This window comes from Pongo abelii, chromosome 12, assembly GCF_028885655.2.
Source record: "Pongo abelii isolate AG06213 chromosome 12, NHGRI_mPonAbe1-v2.0_pri, whole genome shotgun sequence".
In the NCBI taxonomy this organism is placed as follows: Eukaryota; Metazoa; Chordata; class Mammalia; order Primates; family Hominidae; genus Pongo; species Pongo abelii.
Window position 1 is genome coordinate 106,384,400 of NC_071997.2, and position 26,513 is coordinate 106,410,912.

Consider the following 26,513-nt stretch of genomic DNA (forward strand, 5'->3'; position numbering starts at 1 on the left):
CTCTGTCGCCCAGGCTGGAGTGCAACGGCACAATCTCAGCTCACTGCAACCTCCGCCTCCCGGGTTCAAGCGATTCTCCTGCCTCAGTCTCCTAAGTAGCTGGGATTACAGGCGCACACCACCATGCCTGGCTAATTTTTGTATTTTTAATAGAGACAGGGTTTCACCATGTTGGTCAGGCTGGTCTCAAACTCCTGACCTCGTGATCCCGCCCGCCTCAGCCTCCCAAAGTGTTGGGATTACAGGCATGAGCCACTGCGCCCGGCCCCAGTTTGTTTTTTTTTTTTTTTTTTTTTTTTTTTTTGAGACGGAGTTTTGCGCTTGTCACCTAGGCTGGAGTGCAGTGGCGCTATCTCAGCTCACTGCAACCTCTGCCTCCCAGGTTCGAGCAATTGCCCTGCCTCAGCCTCCCACGTAGCTGAGATTACAGGTGCCTGCCACCACACCCGGCTAATTTTTGTATTTTTAGTACAGACGGGGTTTCACCATGTTGGCCAGGCTGGTCTTGAACTCCTGACCTCAGGTGATCCTCCTGCCTTGGCCTCCCAAAATGCTGGGATTACAGGCGTGAGCTACAATTTTTTACAATTTTAAATGGTTTTTACAATTTTAAATGATTTTTACAATTTTAAATGGTTAATAAACAAATGGTTAAAAAAAGACTAGGATGAATAAGTAGAGCACAGGGGATTTTTAGGGCAGTAAAAATATTTGGTATAATACCATACTGGTGGGCTCGTGTCACTATAAATTTATCCAAACCCATAGGATGTACAACACCAAAAAGAAACCCTAAGGTAAACGATGGAGTTCAAGTGATAACGACGCACCAATGTTCATATATTGTTACAAATGTGCCCTCCAGTGCAGGATGTTGACAGCAGCTGTGCATGTGTGGGGGCAGGGGGTATATGCGAATGCTGTACTTTTTGATCAATTTTGCTGTGATCCTAAAAACTGCTCTAAAAAATAAAGTTTATTATTATTTTTAATCAAAAGAAGGCTATTGTGTGATACATGAACAGTATATGAAATTCAGATTTCAGTGTCCATAAATAAAACTTTATTGGAACACAGTAATGCCCATTTGTTTATGTCTTGCCTGTGGGTGCTTTTGCAATACAATGGCAGTTGAGCAGCTAGGAAAGAGGCCATATGATCCGAAAAGCCTAAAATATTTACTATTTGGCCCTTTACTGAAAGGGTTTGCCAGCCCCTGCATTCCACTGACGGCCCTGCAGCAATCAGCCAGGATGAGCGAATGATGGAAACACACTGCAGGGCTTGATAAGATATGTGCGCTCCAGACGGTGGGCAATCAACCCTATGAAGGCCCAAGGACTGCCATGTCATTCAAGTTTGTAGGAGTCCAGTGGTCAGTGGCATGCTGGGATAGCCTATCAAGTAAAAAACAAATCTACTGCATTTTGCATCCTCTACAAAGAAGGAAACTCAATGCCTCTTAGGCCACTTTGGGTCCTAGAGACAATACATCCCGCACTTAGGAATATTATTCAGGCTGACACAAAAAGCTGCCAGCTTTGAGTGGTGCCTGGAAGAGGAAAGGACCCAGGCCACACTGTAAGTAGCCAGGCTACTTGGGCCACATGATCCAGCAGACCCTATGGTTTGGAGGTGTCCGTAGTGGAAAAGATGCCATGTGCAGACCACAGTCGAACACCACCACGCCCGATTAATTTTTTGATGTTTTATAGAGATGGGGTCTCTCTATGCTGCCCAGGTTGACCATCTCGAACTCCTGGGCTCAAGTGATCCGCCCGCCTCGGCCTCCCTAAGTGCTGGGATGACAGGCACGCCCCACGGCACCGGCCCAGCGTTTTACTTTCCCATACTCTGCCTGAACCTTCCCGAAGAAATGTTTCTATTTCATCAGGAAACCAGCCCTTCTCCGGCCCCTGCTGCGCGGATCCCGCCCCGCCCGCCTCCGCGCTCACCGCCTCCGGGCTTCTAGGCGCGCCGCGATGCGGAGGCGCCGGGCCTGGATGCGCTCCTGAGAGTTGTCGGAGTGGACCGAGGGCGCGAGAATCTGGGTGGACAAGTGCTCGTCCACGTTCGGGTCCAGGGCCTCTAGGGACCCCGGCGGATTCATGGCAGGAGTCCCCGGCCCCTAGGCGGCTCCCTCCGCACCATCTCAAGACTTCAGGCTGGTTGCTAGGAACAAACCGTTGCCAGAGAAAGCGGTCACCGGAGCCACAGCCCGAGTGGTTGCGCGCGCAGCTCCCTGGGCCCAGCCTGCCGCCAGCCGCCGCCGTTCGGCCCGAGCATCCCAGCCTCGGGCTGACGCCTCTCCCGCCCGTGGGATGTCAGGTCTGTTGTCAGCCCCGCGAAGTCCCGGTCGTATTAGCGGAGCTGTGGAGTCTCACCAGGAGACTAGAGGACTAAAGAACTGGACCAAGCTGTGGTTCATCACTTGCTGACCCTGATGATTAATTCATCTTCCATTCATTCATCAAATATTCCTCCAACTCATATTCACCAAATAAAATTCAGCGCCTACTCGATGCCAAGCGCTGTGCTTGGATACAGGATACCAATCTGCAATCAAATACTTATGAAAGAGTAAAAGTGGAATAGAGGAAAACAGTCCGTGGGAGGGGGGAGGGGATAAAAGTTAGAAATGCGGAAGCACTATTAAATATTCCTAAGTGCGGAAGCACTATTAAATTCTCAACTGTCCCCAGAAAGGCGCTATCTCCTGGGCGTCTCATTGTCAAAAAATAGTGTTCTCATTCAGAATTAAAACCTGGCGCGGTGGCTCATGCCTCAGCCTCCCAGCACTTTGGGAGGCCGAGGTGGACAGATCACTTAAGGTCAGGAGTTCGAGACCAGCCTGGTCAACATGATGAAACCCCATCTCTACTAAAAATACAAAAATTAGCTGGGTATGGTGGTGGGCACCTGTAACCCCAGCTACTCGGAAGGCTGAGGCAGGAGAATCGCTTGAATCTGGGAGGTGGATGTTGCAGTGAGCCGAGATCGAGCCACTGCACTCCATCCTGAGCAACAGAGCCGGACTCTGTCTCAAAAAAACCCAACCAACCAACCAAACAAAAACTGGATACCATTTAACAGGGTTCTGTCCCATTAGCCCATGGGGAATTAAGGGCACTGGATGAGCAGTGAGAAAGGGTGGGTACTAGTCCTAGCCCTGCCCTGCCATCTTGGGCAAGTCACAACTTCTTGAGGACCATTTTCTCAGCTGTTAAATGGTGAAACCCACAGACAATTGTGGGGCCAAGAAGACCCGTCCTTTGTGAGTAAGAACTGCCCAGAGGCAAATGGAGTGGGTTTTTAAAATCAGTTCTTCCACGTTTGCAAGCAGTAGAGAGGTTTAGGAATGCCAAAACCATCCAACAGCTATAGAGTCTAACAGCAGCTGCCTGGATCCTTGTCTCACACCTGCCTAGGTGGTGGTGGTAGGAGGAGCAGGGGTAGTTGCTTCTAGGCTTCAGGGCCTTCTGCCAGATCTCTGTCTCCTTTGGTTGAAACCTAAAGTATTAAACTCTCCTGGGAGCCATGATACAGCTCTGACCAAAAACTCATCCAGGTTCTGGTTCATGTTTCCACTATCCATAAGAACAGAAACAAGCATGTGTGCATACGCGTGTCTACGCCTGGGAGTAGGATACCATGAGAAAGTCAGTGGGAATCAGCTGTTGAACAAGAGAGAAGTGAGAGCAAAGGTACCATACAAACCCATGAAGAGTGATCAGTGAGATACTTGGCCCTACACTGTCCTGATACCACTTCCAACATCCTTTTAAATAAGAAATCTGACTCCATTTTTTGCTGCTGACATTTGGCTGCTGGCAGCTTTTAAGCAGCACTCCCTCTTTCTTCTCCACATCTGGGCAAGCTGTTAAAAAAGCCTAGGTGCTCTTTTTGGTGCTGGCAGATTTCAACTGCATGCACTGGATATCCTCCTCCCAGCCTCATCCCTTAACCGCAATAAAAGCCCCAAGCTTGTCTCCTTTCCTGGCTCTCTCTAGCCATTTTCTGACCAGCTGGGAGGCCCTCTTTGCTCCCACAGGCAGCCTCAATTATGTAATCAACTTTTTTCATTGGTGTGGGAAACGCTTTCACTCACCGCTGGAATGGGACCTCCTAGGACAGTTTGCCAAAATCTATTAACTGTTTAAATTGGCATATTAAGGGAAAGGGAGGAATAGGGAGAGATTTGTTAAAAGGATACAAAATGACAGGTTCTAGTGTTCTGCACCACTGGAGGGTGACTATAGTCAATAATATATAATTTCAAATAGCACCGAGGATATTGAGCATTCCCAACACAAAGAAATGACAAATGTTTGAGATGACAGATATGCTAATTACCAGACCTGATCACTATACATTATATGCATTGAAACATTACTATGTACCCCATAAACATACATAACCATTTGCTTTTTTTTGAGACAGTGTCTTGCTCAATTGCCCAGGCTGGAGTGCAGTGGCATAGTCTTGGCTCACTGCAACCTCTGCCTCCCAGGTTCAAGTGATCCTCCTTCCTCAGCTTCCCGAGTAGCTGGGACTACAGGCATGGGCCACCACACCCAGCTAATGTTTATTGTATTTTTAATAGAGACAGGGTTTTACCATGTTGGCCAGGGTGATCTCAGACTCCTGACCTCAGGCGATCTGCCCGCCTCGGCCTCCCAAAGTGCCGGGATTACAGGTATGAGCCACCCCACTCGGCCTGCCAAACTTTTTTAAATACTAAACATTTTTTAAACTGAACAAAGGACAGAGAGAGGAAGAAATATTTTCATGGGACAGACAACTACAGTTTTAGAGGTCAAAGGAATGAAAGAAACAAAGAAAAACCACTAAAGAAAGTCAGAAGGCATGTAATGAATTATGATTAAATATAAATGGGAAAATGCTTAATTTTCCATGCCTTTGTAAATAGTTCATAAGTGAGATAAATTTAGAAAATTGTTAAAAACTGAAAAAACTAGATAAAAACATATTTATTTGTATACACACAAAAATAAATTAGCATATCCATTCACTAGGCAACTCTAGTTTGAAGAATCCTCACAAGGAGATCATGGATCTAGCCATAGCTCATTGGGGTCACAACTACATCAGTTTTATTCAGCATTGTATACATAGCACCTAGCACAATATTTGATATGTAGTAAGTGCTCAACAAATTTTTCTTGAAACGTATACAGATGTATCTGTATGTTCATTCCAATTACTTGTAATATTAAAAAACTAGATATGACAAAATCCATCAATAGGGGAACCGATAAAGGAATCATGGGATTCTCTAACACAAGAATAATGGTGACCTAGAAAGACACCCAAGATACATTACATGAGAAAGGGAAGAGGCAGCACAATATAGAGCCTGAGCCGAGTTTGACTTGAAATGTAGACAGTGTGTACACAAGAAAAACGGGGGGAATACCACAAAGTAGTCGATATCCCTCAGGGGTGAGCTTATGGGTGATTTTCAGATTCTCTGAAGATTAAAAAAAAAAGTTTACAATGAGGATAAATCACTTTTGACTCAATAAAACATAAAGCTTATTTATTCATGTTTTTGTAAGAGAAATAACAGGAGACCCCCAAGAGAGTGAGGCAGGCAAGTAGGTCTGTTACAGATGAGAGACTTGGGGAAGGGAGGCAGGTGATGTCCATTCACCATGATGAATGACCAGCATCTAGAGTGTGGTCCACAACTGGTAGGCAATGCTGGTTCATACTAATAAGCTCATACAGGCCGGGCACGGTGGCTCACATCTGTAATCCCAGCACTTTGGGAGGCCGAGGCAGGCAGATCACGAGGTCAGGAGTTCGAGACCAGCCTGACCAACATGGTGAAACCCCATCTCTACTAAAAATACAAAAATTAGCTGGGTGTGGTAGTGCGTGCCTGTAATTCCAGCTACTCAGGAGGCTGAGGCAGGAGAATCGCTTGAACCTCGGAGGCAGAGGTTGCAGTGAGCAGAGATTGCGCTCTAGCCTGGGTGACACAGCGAGACTCCATCTCAAAAAAAAAAAAAAAAAGCTCATACAAAAGCCTGGCTGACTCATACTAACAAGCTCACAAAAGAAAAACAGAATTTCTTTTAGCAAGCAAGTACAACCATCACACAGGGCAGTGTGAGTTTTCGTGCCTTGTGACCAGCACATCTCTGTGGGCTGATCTACAAAGAGGATCAAACTCTGACTGGCAAGTCCCTTGATATGTAGGACTAACTGCCATGGTTCAGAGGTTCACAATGGGGATAATTTGCCACAAGAACAGTCGAGTTCCTCATCCCTGAGTAGGTTTTTGAGAAATCTGGCTATGTGGGCTTCCCTTGCTAAGGAAGGTACGTGGGCATCCACCTTCAGCTTTTATAGCCTTTTTTCAGAAAAAGAAAGATGAACTGATTTGATTTCATATCTTACTAAGTCTAGTCACACTTAATTCTACATCCAGTAAGTTTACACTAACTCACCTTAATTGGAATGTGAGGATGCTGACAAATTCATCAAACATTTAGACAACTTCTTAGGTTATTTCTATCTTTCAATTTGTGTGAATTTTACAAATTAGATTCTGAGAAGGCAATCTTACCCATTTTTAATTTGGGGAACTGCTTTACCATCATCTTCATATACTGCCTCAAAAGGTATGAAGGAGGAAAGAGAGGGGAGGAGAAATGGAAGTCATGAGCTGTGTAACATGGTTTAGAAAAAAGTTCAAAGAAAAAAGACAGAGAACTAGATATAGTAGTAACCAAGCACCTACCTTAGTCCACTGACTGTGCTAAACACCCTACATGCATTATTCTCATTCAATCCTTCATATGGTGTAATTGTGGCAATATTAATCCCATTTTATAGATGAGGAAACTAAGGCTTAGAAAAAAGTAAAAAGCTCTTTCTTCAAAGTTTGCAGAGTTGAACATGACTAAGAAACAGCCATTGTATGAAAACTTTGGGAGGTTTTAAGAAAACTCTCAGAATGAAAAGAAGAAAACTGAAGGAGCAGTTGTAAAGTTTTCTTTCAGGAAAATTTGTGAATAGAGGAAAAAAGATGAGTGGGAAGAGAAGCAAGATCCTTTGGGGGCATAGGGTTTTTTTTTTTAAGTTTTGGTAGCCCCAAGAGTGGTTACATAGTATCTACCTGGTATGTGTCATCAGGCACTTGGGAGGTGTTTGAGGTTTGCAGATAGAAGGGAGGGAATAACTGCTACCGCAACCAAGAGCATGGGAGGGAAAGGGGTTAAGAGCACACAGCTGGAGAATAGCCTGGGTTAAAACATGCGGCATTTTCTTCCTCACTGTCTTCAAGCCTGTTACTGAATTTTTTTTTATCTTTTTTTTTGAGACAGTCTTGCTTTGTCGCCCAGGCTGAAGTGCCGTGGCGCGATCTCAGCTCACTGCAACCTCTGCCTCCCGGGTTCAAGCGATTCTCCTACCTCAGCCTCCTGAGCAGCTGGGACTACAGGTGTGGGCCACCATGCACCGCTAATTTTTTGTTATTTTTAGTAGAGACGGGGTTTCACTGTTAGCCAGGATGGTCTCGATCTCCCGACCTCGTGATCTACCCGCCACGGCCTCCGAAAGTGCTGGGATTACAGGCGTGAGCCACTGTGCCTGGCCTGAAATTTTTTTTAGTGCCTACTGCCAGAGCTGGGAGATCGATGTAAAAATGGGAAACCTTCTCCTCAGAAGCAATGTCATGTAATGGGACTTATAGTTTCTATACTATAATCTAGAGGTACTAAGTATGGTCTAACAGGTTTTTATGGGCATTCATCTGGAAAATTAATACCATATGTTAACACTCTTTCTATGGGAAAATGCTTCTGAGGAAGAAACCACCTTACAAACTAATTTAGGTGTGACCCAGTCATTATTAGACTATAGAGACTGCCACCACCCAGTTCTGGGCGAGTCAGGAGCAGTATACTATGAAAAGCTGTTACTGCCACCTGCCTCGTATTCTGCCTTTTGAAACAAGTCACAGGATCACAGAACACCCAGGAGCAAGCGGATGATCTCTCTAAAAACAGAACAAAACCTTTTCAGTGTTTTGCTTTAAAATAATCAATGATTCTCTGAGACAAGTGGCTGGACATTGATTTTCTCCCCATAGCTCCCTCCCCTTTTGCACTTACCAAGGAAAACAAAGAAGACAATCTGAAAACAATTAAAAGGATTTAAAAATTATTTACTTTTACTTTTATTACAATAAATAATTATCAATAATAGAATTAAACAATTTTCAATTAAAACCTACTGCATTACTTTGGGGTTTCACAGCAGCAGAAACAAACATAAATCCAGTTGAAAGGGCAAGGCTTCCAGAATCCAGTGACAAGAAACAGTCTGGTCTTGATTATTCGGGCTAGCAATGGGAAACACTGATACAGATAATGCAAAAACAATGAAATGCATCGGCATATTCTCTTTGTACATCACATTATCTGACACTTCAAAATATTCCAGCTAAGTAATTTAAGCAAGCCATGAAGCTCTGTTTCTATAACAGTTAGAGTTCTCCCCCAGCAAGCCCGTGGCACAACTGCTCCCAGAGCCACCCTCTGGCCAGAAATGGGCCCCAACATCATGCAGACCTAGAAGCCTCCACCCTGATGGAAGCAGCCATCTTTCTCAAAGCTCTTTCTGGCTCACACAACCCATGGTTAAAGGAAAATGGGAAAGTGACATATTTAAAGGGCCTTTCTCGAGGACTGAGATGAACTGGAAGACACAGACTGTGGTTCCAGATCAGGAAGAGGCTTCAGAGTAAGGGCCACATGCAGATTAAGTCCACATGAAGAAACAATCTAATAAAGGCTGACCATTTTGCTGATAATCAAGTGGACTGCATGTATATATGAGTATATCATACATACATATGTAGAGAATATATGTGTACATATTAAATAGGCATATACACACATCACACATAACCAGATAAAATAAGTGGTACATACATTGCTACTATGAACACAGCAAGTCCCAGACAGACCAATGACTAATATGTTCAATTAAACTACTTGAATTAAACTACTCTTCCTCTCCCCAAAATATTCTGCTTGCAGTAAACATATTCCAGTTGCTCAAGCGGTGTTGTTTCTAGATTCCTGAGAAGGAATGGAATTGTCCTCTTGTTTCAGAACACTACAGAAAGCCAACTGCAACAGGACCTAGCTAAACAACTCACATTTGATTTGGCCATGATTCCTGCCACCTATTCTTAGTCACAGGGCATGAAACCTTACTCAGAAAGATATCAATTTCTTTTTCTACAACTGGCTACAAATTTACCGTATTATGTTAGATGGAGGGGACTGGGGGAAGGTGGGCAGCAGGGAGTTTACATGTTGGCAATTATTCATTGCCTTTCCCTTTACCCAGAGAAAATGCTACTTAAAAAACATAAACAAAAACAAAACAAAACAAAAAAACCAGAAATTTAGAGTTCAATAATGAATTTTGCTTTCTTGGCACACTTTTGAAATGATCATATCATTACACGTAGCTAGGTCTTTATCTCCTGAATGCTCCTCTAGGGAGGCAAGTTATCTAAACAACAAAATAACCTACGAAAAAAGTTAATATTGTGAGCAGTCTCAATTTGTAGTTATTAAACTCAAAGTCTAATGCTGAAAGACAACAGTAATTTAAACAGATTTATTTTTATTATTATTATTACTTTTTGAGACGGAGTCTTGCTCTGTCACTCTAGCTGGAGTGCAGTGGCACAATCTCCGCTCACTGCAATCTCCATCTCCCAGGTTCAAGCGATTCTCCTGCCTCAGCCTCTGCAGTAACTGGGATTACAGGCACATGCCACCATGCCCAGCTAATTTTTTTGTATTTTTAGTAGAGACGGGGTTTTGCCATGTTGCCCAGGTTGGTCTCGAACTCCTGGGCTCAAGTAATCCACCTGCCTTAGCTTCCCAAAGTGCTGGGATTACAGGCACCTGCCCCAGATTTATAATGCTATTCACAGATCTTGCAGAATTATAACAGGCTCCTTTTACAATTTGGTTAGTGATATCAAGTACTAACTAAATATGTTCCAGGTCAAGAACTCACTCTTGAGATATTCAAAAAGTGCTTGTCAAGAATATCAGAATCTAGAATTTATGGCAAATTGTATATATTTTAATAAAAACCTTAAAATAAATTCTAATTTTAATTGCTACCCATAGAAACTGCACAAGAGAAGATATTAGCTAAAGAGATATGAAATATCCACAGCATTTAGCTACTCACTCATCTTCAGTACTGTCTCTAACTTCAATTGTAGTATATGTGCTGCTGAAGAGAGCAGTCTGCTTCCAATTTCAACACAGCATTAAGGTACCCTATAGCCATCATCCAATATACTTGCTTTAAAAACAGCACTACTCTGATTTAGCCTGGCTTTCTAAGAATGATTCTCTGGAGAGAAAGACCATGTGAATGGTCTGTGGAAGACCAGAACAATCCTGCTGCAGTCCAAGTGGATTTTCCTAGAGACAAGCCTTTGTTAAAATATTCTAAAATCAGTGTATGTGGCACCTTCCAATTCTGGGAACCTGGCCTTTCTAAGCATATGCAACTCAACCCCCTCGCTTAAGCTACCTGTGAGAGAGCTACAAATGGCAAAACTTCTTTTGCTACTCTAAATATTAATGCATTAAAAGATCTGTCTAGATAGGGAGCAGATCCCTGCTTTAAAAAAAGTAGATAGATTACTATCTCTTGCATATTTGTTTACTAAAGAGCAAAGCATATTACCAGCATGCAGGCTTAAAAAGTTACATTTATTCTGCACTGTAGAGACACTGGAAATGAAGAGCCAACAAATCCAATTCCCACAGCTCCATGCAAGGAAGAAGCATATCACCACTTTCTCTGGAAAAGTTAGACAACCGTGATTAACCATATACCCTACAATAACTGCCTGCCAATGTCAGTCATTTGTACCACTGTCAAACATAAAAACGAAAATATGCAAATCATGTGGGTTACATAATCAATAAAGGAAAATCAGAAATTTACTTAAGCTTCCTAAAATGCCCAGAGCATCATACATTCAAGTTTCAGAGATTTAACACCATTTTACTTTTAAAACTGTCACTTTAAACGTGCATGTCAAAGTGCTTCAAATGTAGCATACTAGTTAAAATTCTTCCTGGAAGGTTCTAGTGCTGGCAGCTAACTTACTAAAGTTATTCACCCACAGGGTGTTCAAGCAAGGGCATGCTGACTTATAAAGACACCTCATGGGACAAAGAAAATTCTGGTCTGACTTCACAAATTTTCTATAGAGTACTTAAATCCAGAACTGAGGTCAAGATAAGGCCACTCTGAACATAGGCATCAACACAACCAAAGATTTCTGTATCTGTTTTTGGCCGTTTGGGGACCCAAAGTCAAAAGGTCCAGCCCATCAAGCTTACTTTGTTCCCTCTGGCACGTTCCCAGTCCTTGACTAGTCAAGAGATCTAAGGCTATCAAGGAGATCTGAATGTGGCAACATCTAGGGGCAACAAGGCAAGACCTGAGTGGGCAGCCTCTGTCCTAGGTGGTGGGTAGTTAAGAGGAAACCCAGGTGAAGAACGAAGAGGAAGAATTACAAATAGGCTTCTATATAAAATACAAAGGGGAAAAGTAGCCTCTGACTCAAACACCTTCAGATTATCTTTTTATTCTTCATAGGTCATAGAGTCAAAGTCTGTTATGGAAGCAAGGTACATTCCAAATGCATTTTGACTGACTACAAAATAAACCAGTTCGTTGAAAACAACACTTAGGAAACTTTCAAATTCATAGGATGTTTCAAATTCATAGGATGTTAGTCCCTTCTTCCCTTTAAAGTGGAAGCTATGCCTGCTTTTTCTTTTGTATATTCTCCCAAAGCTCAGGCTCCAGGTCATAATCAATACTCTTTTGGTGCCTATTTAGAATTGGGGTAACTCTAGACATACACTCCCCTCCTCTCAATGCCTCTATATTAGAATAAATAACATGATGGTATTAGTACTGTAACATCCTAAACCACAATCAGCATTTAGCTTTCTTTTGAAAATTAGAATTAAAAGTATTTCAATAATGGCATCAAAATGACAAGGAGGAACATTTAGCTTTTTATTTGGAAGTTATTCACTCTATTACCCTTAGGACTAAAACCCATAAACTCTATCAATTACCTATTGGTGGAAGAATGACACTGTAAACAGTGGCAATGTCAAAATGTGTACTGCACTTTACAAAAGCATGGATAATGTTAAAGGATCACAAAAAGCAGCATTAGCATTCTCTATCCAGGTATTATTAAATCTTTTTATCCCATGCCCCCCTCAAATATAGGAGAATTATTATCTGATAAGCCTGAAAGGACTTTTTTTAATACCATAACCTAAAAAGACACTTCTTACAGGTGTATGCAACTTTGGTCAGCAGAAACACAATACAAGCCTTTGGCCTAGCTAAGGCACTCTATTCTGAAAGTACAGAAAACATGCACGTATGCTCCTTATCATGGCATTGCTCCCCAAAAGGCAGCTCACTGTATGCTGCGGAGAAAGGCTGGGGCATGAAGTCACCCACAATATCATGCATAAGCCTGAAAGACCTTTCATACTTTGGAAATGTTATAGTAATTGGCATGACATAAATGCACACAGCTATCTGGAATGAAGTCCTGCTTCAGCTGCTATGTCTCTAGACAACAAATGGGGGCTCTCAAGATGCACTTTCAAGAATGGCAGACTAAAACAAGAAAAAGAGTCAGCAGTACACTAAAGATCCACAAGTATCCTGAAACAGTGAATTGCTCAATTTCACTTTCCCCTTGTTGACAGCCACTTTTCTTTCATCTAACAATGTCAATAAAACTGACTATAGCATCATTCTTTACCACCATAGGGAAACAAGTCATAAAGTACAGCACAAAACAATTTTCAAATAAATTTGATACAACCAAAAGAGGGCAGAAACATACTTTTGAAGTAAAAGAGCCCCCAAACTATACGATGTGACCTTAATGCCAGAAGTAAAGGGTATTTTTACTATACTGTACAAGGTCAAGAAAGCCTGTGGTCCAAGTTTGTCATTTTATAAATATTTATCAGCTCTTTTCTTATATAATACAGATTAATCTCATTCTCGTGTACAAGATCAACAAAACGGTAAAATAATTAGCTTAGAAATCTTAAAACAAAGCTTTTTCCCTACCCCCATTAACATTTTATCCAGTTTAATTTCATAGATCACAAAGAACAAGGTATACAAAAAATAGTTACCGTCACTTAATTGGTTAATCCTCTGACTTCCATGATGGCAATTAACAAACATGGGATCACTATCTGCATTATTCTGCATCCATTTCTCATCTATTTCCAACGCTCATCTGTGTCTCAGAGAAAGTCACCAAATACACCTCAACCTTTACAATTTCTTAAAATGAGTATAGAACCATGAGCTAGTGCCGTGACTCATTTCTAATAACTTGAATGACAATGATTGGAATTTATAAATTTTAAAAATGAAATATCAATTAGTTATTTTTTACAAAGCAGCAGACTGAAATTCAACAAAGAAATACACCATAATTAAATTTAACAATGGTCACATTCATAAATAGTTATTAATTTAATTACATATCAACACAGTGGTGCCTATTTTATCCAAGTGCAGCCTGTCCAAAAAAAGGGGGTTTAAGATACACTCTTCATTCAAGCACAAACTTCATTCAGTGAAAAATAAAAGAAAATCAGCAAGTAAAGTTCACCACCACCAAATTAAATGAAGACAAAGAAATAGAAGAAAATATCCACATCATGAAAAAATATGGTTTATAGAACAACTACACTACAATTAAAGGGATTTTTATGTTTGTCAGTAAACCTCAGAAATTACTCCAAGTCATATTAACATTAAAGAGGGCATGTACTCAGTAAGGCATATATATCAAAAGTTTTCCTCAAGTGGGGAAATGGACAAGCTGGGGAAGAGAGAACTTCTCTCTGTTTTATCTCATATGAAATAAAAAACACAGCACCTCACCCTGAAAAAAGAGAGAGGGGAAGGACAGACAGACAAACTGAATCAAAAAATTAATTTTGGTCACAGTGAGGTTCATGAAATTCCTAACTCCAATTTATATTTATCTTACAAGGTACTTTTATCTGCATTCCTCACAAGTCATTACCATAGGACTGGGACTGTCACATGCATTCCTACAATCAGAGCTCACAGGCACCAAATCTCAGGAACCTGCAGCTGAAGGGGGGAAAATGCCACATTTAAACAATGAACCATCCCAATGGGTGAGCTATAATTACAACCCATTCTCAAATTCTCAACGGATTATTTCTCTTTAGGAGAAAATTGAACCATTTATCAAGATCTGTTCCATAATAAAAAGAGCTAGAATACTAGAGAATATTAGCTAAATGTATTAGCTCTCTTATCATTTGAGAACAAAAGCCATTTTCAGGGGAAAGAGAAACCAGTATTTGGCAACTGTCTATTGTTTGGTAATCATTGGCATCTCTTGGTGAAGGTGACTTATTTTTATCCTTTCCCTATACTAGGTTTGGACTATTGCTACTCCCACTATTACAAAGTTCCAAATATGAAAACACACTATGGTTTTCTGAGTGTTATCAGCGTTCTGAAACCAATTTTGGTATTTAAAAAATAAAAACAAAGCATCTTTAACCCTGCATGAATCACAACATTGTAAACTCACGAAGTTAGAACCATTAGGAACATTTTGCTGGTCTAACGTACATTCTGCTCAACCAAAATGTCACAGTTTTATAAAAAATAAAATAGGCTTAGAGTTAGTAGGTCCAGAATTTCCCAAGTTCAGATTATATGTATCATTCCTGCTGTCCAAGTACCATACTGAGATCCCATGTCTGTTAAGCAGATCAGTCTAGTTCAATGGTGATGGAGGAAATATTTACAAGCATTTATTTACAGTACTTCTTTGTGCCCAAAGAAAGATTATTACAGGCCAATATTCTTTTCTTCCATTCCTAGTCAATCTGAGTTTGGTTTCCTCAATGAGAAGGGGTAAATCTGAAAATGGCTGCTCAGCTGCTTTACCTATGAAAAATCAGAACATGAGACAGTGACAAATATGTACCTTATTGTTTTTTAAAAACACACAGAATTTACGCTCTAGAGATAACAATTTATTGACACGGCAAAAATCATGAGAAATACTGAAGAGGTTTTTCTGGATTAGGACAGCTATAGAGCTAGACAGCTAAATGGGAGTACTAGAACTAACATGGGAAAGTTAGGACTTGGAACTAAAATCTAGTCTTGAGAACCCTCCAGAGCACTCAAAGTCACATTCAAATCTGAAAAACTATAGGATTGGTTAACCTGTAGCACCTAGATCAAGTAATCATATTTATAGTTAGACTCAATATTCAGCTCGCTAAACATTTCTAAGTAATCATTCCTAATCCCGATGAAATAGTAGAAAACTAGATCTATGAATTTGGAGAGGCCTTATTAGTTAGGGTATCTCTAGTGGGAAGGCAAGAGCTTAGTTATAGGTCAGCGAGTGCATGTCATTTACTTGATACTTATTATTTACATTTCAGCAGTTCAAGTGAATGTTTTGTGTGGCCTAGCAAGTTTTAACTTCTGGCCAGAAGTTGTAGACGTGATAAAAGAACACAAAGACAGACAAAAAAGATGATCCTAAATTGTTTTCCAGTTAGCCTCTTATTTATTTTCCAGGTTTTTAACAATGAAAATGTAGTACCTTTATAATTTAAAGAAAAGTATATTTTGGTTTGGTTTGGTATGTATATAGCTTTCTAAAGATATGCTTCTAAAAGGCTATAGTAAATGAAAACAATTAAAAAAGATACTGGCAAATGGATATTCTATGCCATGCATATATTGATGAAATATCAGGACAAAGGCCCAAGAGTATTGATATAAGGCATATAAGGTTACATTTGTACAAATAAAAACAAAAATAATTATGTCTTATATCACAATTCATCACAGCTTTTTTTCTCCTTAACAATTGTATCTAGTTTGTTCTAACAAATGAGGGCAACTTTGTAGAGAAACACTAAGGGAAGAAAGCCCAAGTTTAGCAACATATGCAAGGTATAAAGTTGTTATCAAGCATGATAGTTGCCTCTCCCACTTAAAAACTGTGTGTGAAAATACAGAAAATATTTTTGTTTCTCAAACAGATTAACAGCAGGGTTCCTTTCAAACAAGCATACCAAATAGAAGTGTTTTAAGAGTCATAAAAAATGTGAATACGCTGTCACAAACCCATTCCTATGAAATTATCCTCGGAAAATGAAAGAAAAATATTCCAGATTGTTTATGCCAACATTTTTTTTCTTTTTTTTTTTTTTTTTGAGACAGGGTCTCACTTTGTCACTCAGGCTGGAGCATAGTGGCACCATCTCAGCTCACTGCAGCCCCGACCTCCTGGGCTCCAGCGATCCTCCCACCTCAGCCCTCCAAGTAGCTGGGACTACAGGCCTGTACCACCACATCTGGCTAATTTTTTTTTGTAATTTTTGTAGAGACAGGGTTTCACACTGTTACCCAGGGTGGTCTCGAACTCCTGAGCTAAAGCGATCCACCTGCCTCAGCCTCCCAAAGGGCTAGGATTACAGGCATGAGCCACCACACCCAGCCTAGGGCAATATTTATAATGGTGAAAATCTGGAAACAACTTAAATGATTAAAATAACTGTACTGTGCAAGGTCATTATTAAGTAATCTCCTTGGTGGAATATTGCACAGCCTATGTTAAAATATGTAAAATAATTAGAAAAGAATGTTAAAGTGAAAGAAAAACCACATGGTTCCGTTTGATTTCATTATATCTATATTCGTCCATTCTCCTAAAATTAGTTTATTTTAGAAGAAAATATCAAGCTTACAAAACATTTCTTAAAATCCCTTTTTCTTCTATATTTCCCCTTATTTATTAATTTTGCTGATGAGGGCTCAAGAATAACATAAATGAAGTAAAACCTCAAATAATGCAAAAGTCTTCCTTCAGCCGGAAATTCTACTCTCCCTCACCACAACTGCTTAGCAAACTGGGCAGCGGGAGGGAAAAAGTACACAACCAATTACAGTTTCCTTCCAAATTTTGTTAATGAACAATAAAAATGCCCCTAAAGCTAAAGAAGCAAGTGAAGAAATAGATAATCAACAAATGTGATTATCTGATCCCATATAACTAAAGGCTCAAACAGTTTACAATTCTACTCACCAAGAAGATGGCTTATACGTACCCACTTACAATAAGAACTAATTCCTCACAATAATTATCCAGCTTTAAAATCATTTGTTATTACAGTAACATACTCATTAGAGAAACAATATCTGAAATTGAACATCTGGATATTATCCAAAATTTAGAGAATATCCCAAAACCCTTACAGCTACTATAATAAGCAACTTCCTTTTTAAAATTTTCCATTGCCTCCTTTCTACTCGGAGGCATTTATTGGTGCCATTTATAAGCCCCAAATTGAACCCATTTTGCTGTAGATTACTCACCACTCGTACTCCATAATGGATGTGGGCCAGAGTAAAAGCAGTTGTTAATGTATACAGGAGAATGCTCTCAACGTAAGACGCTACTCCTAGGTTTACCACTAAGACAACCAAGAAGAGAGGAACCAGCAACCAATTCAAAGTTGGACACCGGGTACTACTCATTTGGCAAACAATCAGCTGACACTGGACGTTAATTTAAAAAAATAAGAGAGAAAAAAAGAAAAATTTCATCAGCAAAGCACTTCCGAAACTAGTCTTTCCAACATTTGAAAAGCATTCAAGTACCTGAACCAACACACTTACATTATCTAAGTTCAGAAGTTCTCAATGCTTAGGGGCCCAAATGGACCCCTGGACCCGCCCAAAAACCCATGCACCCTCAGAGTGTGTGTCAGAAGAGGCTGGAAGATAACTGAATAAGGATGCTATAGAAGGCATTCTTCCACTGGGCAACAGTTTGAATAAAAGAAATTTCTCTCAATTTTAAGATTCTATGATATGTTTAAAAAAAAAAAAACAAAATAGCCTCCCACAACCCCACACAAATTAAGTTTCTTTATGGCAATGATGAAGAAGTGCTATCTCCAATTCAGTCCCATTGCCATAATTAGTATCTCAAAACCTCTTTGGCTCCTTTATTTTTTAAGACCTTACTTAAATATAATTTAATTCTTTCCGAGACACTTTTTATACAATGCATTAGTGTTTTTAGATATTTAAACCCTATAAAATCAGCAGGACTTGGGATATTACACACGTTACAAACATGGAAACATAAGATGAGTAGCTAAGTTACAAAATAAAAACTTCTAAGGACCCAGCCTGAGCTAGAACACAGACCTTCTGGCTTTCAGGACTATCAGAGTCTTTTCTCAACTCCTGATCTCTGCTTCCTGTCTGCTCTCTTGCACAGTCCAGCATGGAAAGGAATTTATAAGAATATGTTCTATTTATTACAAAGTTTTAAATTCCACGTTCTTAATCTTAAAATCAGCTGATTTTTAAAGTGTGTGTTTTCTCTTTCTCAAAAATCTCTTCCAAGCTTCCTAGAATAATCATTTAAGTCTGCAGCCATTTCAGCCATACTGGTAATATATTTAGAGTCTAAAGGGAATCTATAAATTTTTTCCATGAATTCTTCAGCAGGCAACCAAAATAAAAAATTTAAGTGTGCCATAGTTCCAAAATACTACTGTAGGCTCCAATCCTATTGGTTTCAAAGGGCAAAATAAAATAATTTTCAGCATTTCAGTCTTTGAGGTTACTATTCTTTCAAATTTCTGAAATAAAAATCTTTAAATTAAAATCTGTTTATTCTAATATTAAAGATTTTTCAAATTATCAATTTCTGTCATACATTCCTAATATATATTATGATTTTTAAAAGAAAAAAATCTTACTGTACTGTTGGCAAAGGCTGTTCCAACCATAAAGTAGAATACTCTAGGATGTAGCTCTAAAATATCTGAAGGTGACCAAAGGATCCACGCTGTAGACAAAATGAACAGCAAGCATGGAGAAAATAAGGGAACCATAGCTTCATAGACTGAATTGAGTTTCAAGGTGTTATTTTTATAGCTTCTGGAAAAAAAAAATCAAGTAATATAAAGAACATTATTACATATAAATTGCACAGTACTTGTACTGTAGTTTATAGTTTCCTTATTTATACACTTATTTTATACTCAAAATAATCTTGTGGCATAGACAGAACCAACATCATTAATCCCATTTAACAGACAGGCTAAGTGAGGATGAGAGAATTTAAATTTACAAAACTTGCTACCAAGTGGCAGGGCCAGGATTAGGACTGAAATCTTCTGACCTCTAATCCCATTTTTTTCTCTTTAAACCAAACTATCGACTGCTGTGCTAAGAATATAAAGATGAATAAAATTTGGACTTTGTTCTATGAGATATTCTAATGAGGGAAATAAGATGAACATAAAATACTAGAAGAGTACCTCAAAGTGCGGCTTTGACACAAAGTGATAGAGAACTTAGAGTGAGACAGAGCTCACATGAAAGACTCTGAGGTGCGACTGGAATACCACATCTCAATGTCTCTAAGCACACAGGAGGTTATACAATACACGTCTGCTCAGCTGAACAGAGCTCCAAATTCCAGTCCTGCTTCCGCCATTGATCACACGACCTCGGGCAATATGTTGCCCAATCAGAGCCTCGTTGTTATAAAATGAGGAGAAAATGTAGAGAAATAATCTCTACATCCTTCAGAGCTTTAAACTGTATGGCTTCTATAAATGACTGCCAGCTCAAATAAATGAAGAAGATTAATAGAGCTTGGTTTAACATAAATAAGATTCTGCTACGCAGATTTGAGAGCTAAAGGATGAAGTGGGAAGTGTAAGAAAATGTTTCAACCAGAAGAAAAAGGAGCAAAGGAAACAGTGGGAGCAAAATTACTAAGGAGGGAAAGAGCAAAATATATTCAGGACACAACAGGCAAATTCAGTGTGGCTGAGCAAAAGTGGAGAAGCACATAGATCAGAGAAATGAAACTCCACCTGAGCATCTCCCTTCTCCCTGCAACCCAGACAGGAACTTCTATAGAAGGGCTATTTAAGAAAAGTCAGTGCAGGTCCAGTTTGGTCCTAAACTACACACATTCAGAATTTTTATGATCTTGCTAAAAATTATTTTTTATTATTTATTTATTTTTTTTTTTGAGACAGAGTCTCGCTCTGTTGCCAAGGCTGGAGTGCAGTGGCGTGATCTCGGCTCACTGCAACCGCCACCTCCCAGATTCAAGCAATTCTCCTGCCTCAGCCTCCTGAGTAGCTACCATTACAGGCGTGTGCCACCACACACGGCTAATTTTTGTATTTTTAGTAGAGACGGGTTTCACCATGTTGGTCAGGCTGGTCTCGAACCCGACCTTGTGATCCGCCCGCCTCGGCCTCCCAAAAGTGTTGGGATTACAGGTGTGAGCCACTGCACCTGGCCTCGTTAGAAGACTATTTGATGAGTCCAAAACCGTAACAAAAGAACTAGTAGTTTTGTCCTGTGTTTGAAACGACTACATTAGCCACCATAGACATCCTAAACTACCTACCCCATTCTAGATTTAAAATATAGGTTTTGTGACCTTTTCAAAATGTCCTGACTCCAAAAGGAAAATAGATCCCTAAGTTCAGCTAACAACTGCTAAAACTTTTCATATTTCTTGCCCATTTAAAAAATAAAATACTTACCTGAAAAAGTTTAATAAACTCATTGGAAGAGTCACACATAACGCACAACCTAAAGGGAATAATTATTCAATTATTATGCTTATTCAAGAGCGATTATTACATTATCACTGAATCATGCAAAACAAATATGTTTAGACCCCAAAAATTTCAGGTTCAAGTTTACTTCTGTAATAAAATTAAATACATTTATAAACATTTACAACAGGAAGAGTGGCAGTACAATTTGGTGATTCAGAGGGCAGACTCGAAGAACCAGCTGGGCCTCAATTTCAGTTGTACCATGAACTGATTATGGGACTTCAGGCAATTGGTGTTTTACTGCCTCAGTTTCCTTATTTATAAAATAGAGATAATAGTTGTACCAACCCCACAGAGCTTTGAGAAGTGAATGAGTTATGACATGTTAAGATACCTGGAACAGTATGGGGTACCGAAACTGCACAGTAAGCATGAGCTACTCAAAGGGGGAATCCTGTTGCTTCACATTTATTTTTTACCTTCCTAGCTTTTTTTTTTGTGTGTGTGTGTGTGTGGAAACAGGGTCTGGCTATATTCCAGGCTGGTCATGAACCACTGGGTAAAGCAATTCTCCTACGTCAGGCTTCTGAGCAGCTGAGATTACAAGCATGAGCCATCACACCCAGTCTTCCTAGCATTTTCAGTTTCTCCCCCTAGCTACTTCATTCGCACACTGCTTCTCTCCCCATAAACTTTAAAACAAAGATGGCCTTCCCAAGAAACCCTCCCATTGATTCTGCTGTCCTCACTATCTACTATCTTCTTCTGCTTTGTCTTATCATTTGCTAAACTTTTCAATTGTCCTCAATTTCTTAGCATTTTTTTATTCACTGTGTTCCAACTTTGCAGAAATTATACTCTTGAAATTTACCAAGCTTTCCTAATGTTCAAATTCAGTATCATTTTTTCATTCCTGACTCCTAAGTGAAATGCCTTGGTTGACTATCCACTAAACTGAAATTCTTTCTTTCCTTTGCCTTTGTGATGCCATTCTCCCTATGTTTCCACTAGCCATCTCACCTTTTCATTCTGTGTTCTTTGTTGGCAATTCTACTTCCTGCATATTACTACCTGGGTGCCCCACTGTACTTATACTCTCTCTCTCTCTGAGAATCCTCTCTTAAAGCTCAACTACAAGCTTACAACAGATGACTGCAATATCTAGTTATGGACTCTTGGACAAACTCTAACAATTGAACTTCAGATTCCAGTTGTACAATGGGGATGGGTTGAACTATTTTCTAGTGTCCCTTACATCTTTAAAATTCTTTGATCCTATGATCTATAGTGATATAAGTTCCTAATTATTTTCTCTCTCAAACTCCAAATCAATATATCTGGCAAGCTGCTGGGCACTTCATTTGGATGTTCCATTGTCATGCAACATATTAGCCCCAGTTTGTCTCTTCCAGACACCTGGTGACTCTACTTGGTTTGAGGGTCAATGCAGCTATGGCCTTAAAGATTAAAGGCAGAAAACATTCCTTCTAAACAATTCCTAAGACATCTGGCTTAAAACAGAAGACTAGAACCCAACAGAAATCTTATCTCTAAAAAAGAATTACTCTGCTACTTCCAAGCCCAAGTAGAATAAAGTTCCCCAAATTAGACGAACTTAGAGGGAAAGGAAGGAGAAGACCACATGAGGTCCTCAGTGTTCTCAGAAATTTTTAGCAGCTTACTCCATGTCAAGCTGGGAAGCACTGAAGGGCAGCCAAGTCTAAATGAATTAACGCAGAATTACTTGTAGCTCTGAGGTGTTGGAAATAGGCTGAGACAGACTAGCAAAAGATTTGCCACCAAGAGTAACTTTAGTTTTAAAAATCTTGTAATAACTATCTCAAGTATAGTGAGCATGTAGAAAGCCGGAGCTCTATACAGGCTGCCAAAGAGAAACGCTGCATCTTCTGCTTCTTCTTTATAGTACTTAATGTACTTTCTGAAATGAGTACTTAATTGTTAAATACTTATCTATGAAGCTCTATGTTTCAAGTAGAGAACAGTGATAAAGACCATATATATGTAGACCCGCTTTTCATCTTGCACAAGTGAAGGCCCAGACTTCATAATATAGGAAACTTAACAGCTAGAGAAAAATCAGAGTAGGATTTGTAAAAAAAAAAAAAAAAAAAAAAAAAAAAAAAAAAAAGACAAACCGAAGGAGATACGATCCAAGGATAGCATGGTCATAAAAAATATTTTCGTTCCTCACATTTCCAGTTTATTTATTAAGTAGGTACTTCAATTAAAACCACCAAGACAAAAAGTACCTTAAGAAAAGTGAAAAAAAGAAACAATAATAGGGAAAACTATAATCTATATCAAAGGATTAATATATCTAATACACGAAGAGCTTCTAAAAATAAAGAAAATGGCCAACAACCCTATAGAAAAAAAAAATCTGCTTGAGAGATGTAAAATATGCAGAAAAAGACATACAAACGGCTCTTAAACACTAGAAAAGCTCATTCATAGTAAGAGAAAGGCAAATTAAAACTGTACAGACACATCATTTCTTACCTATCAGACTGGCAAAAAGTCAAACGTTTGACAATATACTATGTTGGTAAAAGTGTAAATTAACAAGCACTTTCATACACTGCTGGTAGGAACAGAAAATCACACAACCCATATGGAGGGGAATATGGGAATTTTAAGCAAAAGAGCACACATTTGTCCTCTACTAGCAATTCTACTTCTAGGGACCTCTTCCTCAACACCCTGGCAAAAATATGAAAAGACTGATGTACAAGACTATTCACTGCAGCAATCTGTACAACAGCAAAAACTGGACCTAACCCAAATGTCTATTGATAGGGGGATGGTTGGACACACTATGGTACATCCACACAATGAAGTGCCAGGCAGCTGTAAGAGGACTGAGGCGGCTCCTTATAGACCACTATGGAGTGATCGCTAGGATATACAATTAAGAGGGGGGAGGAAAAAAGGCACAGTATATAGTACAGTACATATAGAATGGAATGCTACCATGTATCTATGAAAGTGGGTGATAAAATGAAACACAAATATTTACTTATAATAAGAAAGAAACAATGAAAAGAAAAGCCATAAAATTAAAAACTAAGAATGGTTACCTCTGAGGAAAGAAAGGATCGGGTAACAACAGAAGCTAGACTTCTTTGAATATACCTCGTTCTGTAAATTTGACTTTGTTATCACAAATATTTTACATAATTATAAACAAAAAATGAATTTTAAAAGAAAAAGTAATTCTTAAAGTAAAACAAATAAACCTAGATGTATAAATCCACGACTGGTGGCATAACCACAGAGTGGTGACTTTAAAATATAGTAAACTGATGGGACACACCTAGTGGGATAAGACGTAAGGATGAATAAAACTGCAAAAAAACAAAATCTTAATTTTCAGTTTTCCTCTGTTTGCTGATTTAGGTACTGTATTCAGAGACTGTTGTGAATAGTTCATGGAATAAAGCAAATGAGTATTCTGTGTCACTTAAAACCAAGGATTTTGTCATAGTTTAAAGAAGATAGAAATATAAGATCAATGAGGTTAAGTAAAAATTCTGTACTACCAAATTTGCTTTGGAATTATCAGTATGTATTTATGAAGTATTTCATCATAAAACTAAAAACTTGATTTCCTTACCTATCCACTGAATGAATGAATTCCTAAGCCATGTTAATCAATGTCTGTTAATATTATTAGGTGAAGTCTAACCCTTAATAGTTTAAGGTAGCAGGTTAAAATATATATATATATATATATATATATTTGCAGCAGATGGAACAGACATACAAAACCTGAACCCGCTACATGCCTCCTAATGTGATGCAATAGGAAGACCAGTACCTAATAACATTGTTCCCCAGCATGCCCCCCGACCCCCAAAATTAAACCTGCATCAAAATAAGCTCACAGATCTAATTATTGTTTACAGGAAAAGTGAGGGGCAGAGGAACATGTTAACGCCATGAGACCGCAACCAGGAAAATGCAGAATCTAAGAATTCTATTGGCCAAATGGCCTACTTTCTTCCATACATAAACTTCAAAGAAAAAATACGGAAAAGCTACATAGATTAAAAGAAATTTTTTAAAACTTATTTATTTAGCTATTTATTTTAAAGACAGAGTTTTGCTCTTCTCACCCAGGCTGGCAATGGTGCAATCTTGACTCACTGCAACCTCCACCTCCCAGGTTCAAGCGATTCTCCTGCCTCAGCCTCCCAAGTACCTGGGATTACAGGCGTACGCCACCACACCTGGCTAATTTTGTATTTTTAGTAGAGACCACATTGGCCAGGCTGGTCTCAAACTCCTGACCTCAGATGATCAGCCTGCCTTGGCCTCCCTAAAGTACTGGGATTATAGGTGTGAGCCACCACACCCAGCCAGATTAACAGAAATTTAAAAGGCATACCAACCAAAGGCAATGTATAGGTACTTGGCAGCTATAGAAACACATCAATTGTGGTTCTTTTACAGAAATCCTTATCATTTAGAGATACACAATGAAATATTTACGGATGAAAAGAAACGATATCTGGGATTTGCTTTAAAATAATCTAAAGGAAGGAAGGCATCTGTTAATGATGGCATAAAAAGGTAGGACAATTCTTCTCACAAATCATGATTAAAAACCAGACAAAAATATTTAAAACAACTACTTGAAGGTACTAGAAAATACTGAAGGACAGACAGAAATTCAAGAAGCATTTACACTTGAAACACTGGGGAACAACTCTGAGTTCATGGCTTGCCTACCCCCTGTCCCAGACCAGATGATGGAAAGCCACAGTCTTCCTTACCAGCTTGTGGAAGCAGATAATAGATTCAGAGCAGCAGAGGAACTAGAAAGCAGGGTGGGGGATATTGTAGAAGAGAGAGATGCAGAAGGGTTGAGATTCTAAATCTGAGTATATGCTCTGCCCAGATTCCTGGGTGGATGCTAAACTAAGCAAGCAAATCGGAGATGCCACAGAACATAGTGAAAGAGAAGGCAGAAAGAGGGAGATGCTGTGCTTGAAAGACAGAGGTGTTCTTGGTGAGATGTGAGTCTGTTGTGTCTCTCACTAAGTGTGTTCCCAACCCACACTCAGACTGGGCTGAAGAAGGCAGAGCCCCTACTGGCTTGAGGGTTGGGGACAGAACACAATTGCTGGAAGAGCAGCCGAAGATTCAGATGGGAAAACCACAGAAGCAAAAAAATCACAGAGAGGTGAGCGCCAAAATCTCAGTACTGACTTTGCCCAAATCTTTGGCTGACCACTAAACTACACAGACACAAAGGAGACCCCCAAGAGACCTGGCTAAAAAAGCAGCAGCTAAAAGCTGAAAATAACCAAACAGAGACAAGAGCTACTATACAATGTGATGGGACAAATTTCTTCATCTGTGTCCAAACAAGTTAAATGCCTATCAGAACAAAAAACCAAAAATACTCAGAGCAGAACAGATTATAGTCTCCACAAATGTAATCTATAATATCCAGTTTTCAACCAAAAAAAAAAAAAAAATTGCTAGATATGCAAAGAAATAGAAAAAAAAAGCAGTCAACAGAAAATGACTCTTAAGTGGGCCCAGATGTTGGACTCAGTAGACAGACTTTAAAGCAGCAATTTTAAATATGTTCAAAGAACTAAAGGAAAATATGATGATAATAATGAACAAAAGAATCTCAACAGAGAAATGGAAAGTTTAAAAACCAAATGGAAATTCTACAGCTGAAAAGTACAATAACTTTTTTTTTTTTTT

At 39.4% G+C, this 26,513-nt stretch overlaps 2 protein-coding genes across 3 annotated transcripts in view; both read right to left on the reverse strand.

Annotated features, from left to right (window-relative positions):
• The window catches only part of DRC1 (dynein regulatory complex subunit 1), a 54,994-nt gene extending 52,446 nt beyond the window's left edge, over positions 1 to 2,548 (reverse strand). The window contains exon 1 of one of the 2 annotated variants that reach the window (XM_024242496.2): positions 1,956 to 2,548. In XM_024242496.2, coding sequence (XP_024098264.2) covers positions 1,956 to 2,110 — 155 coding nt within the window. In that variant the 5' untranslated portion in view covers positions 2,111 to 2,548. The remainder of the gene's footprint in view (positions 1 to 1,955) is intronic. The other variant, XM_054547739.2, reaches the window with a different exon arrangement.
• A 10,943-nt stretch (positions 2,549 to 13,491) lies between these two features.
• Positions 13,492 to 26,513, reverse strand: part of SELENOI (selenoprotein I) — a 43,260-nt gene continuing 30,238 nt past the window's right edge. Inside the window, 4 exon segments of the mRNA NM_001133664.1 lie at positions 13,492 to 15,084; positions 17,539 to 17,721; positions 18,939 to 19,119; positions 20,754 to 20,802. Coding sequence (NP_001127136.1) covers positions 14,986 to 15,084; positions 17,539 to 17,721; positions 18,939 to 19,119; positions 20,754 to 20,802 — 512 coding nt within the window. The 3' untranslated portion in view covers positions 13,492 to 14,985.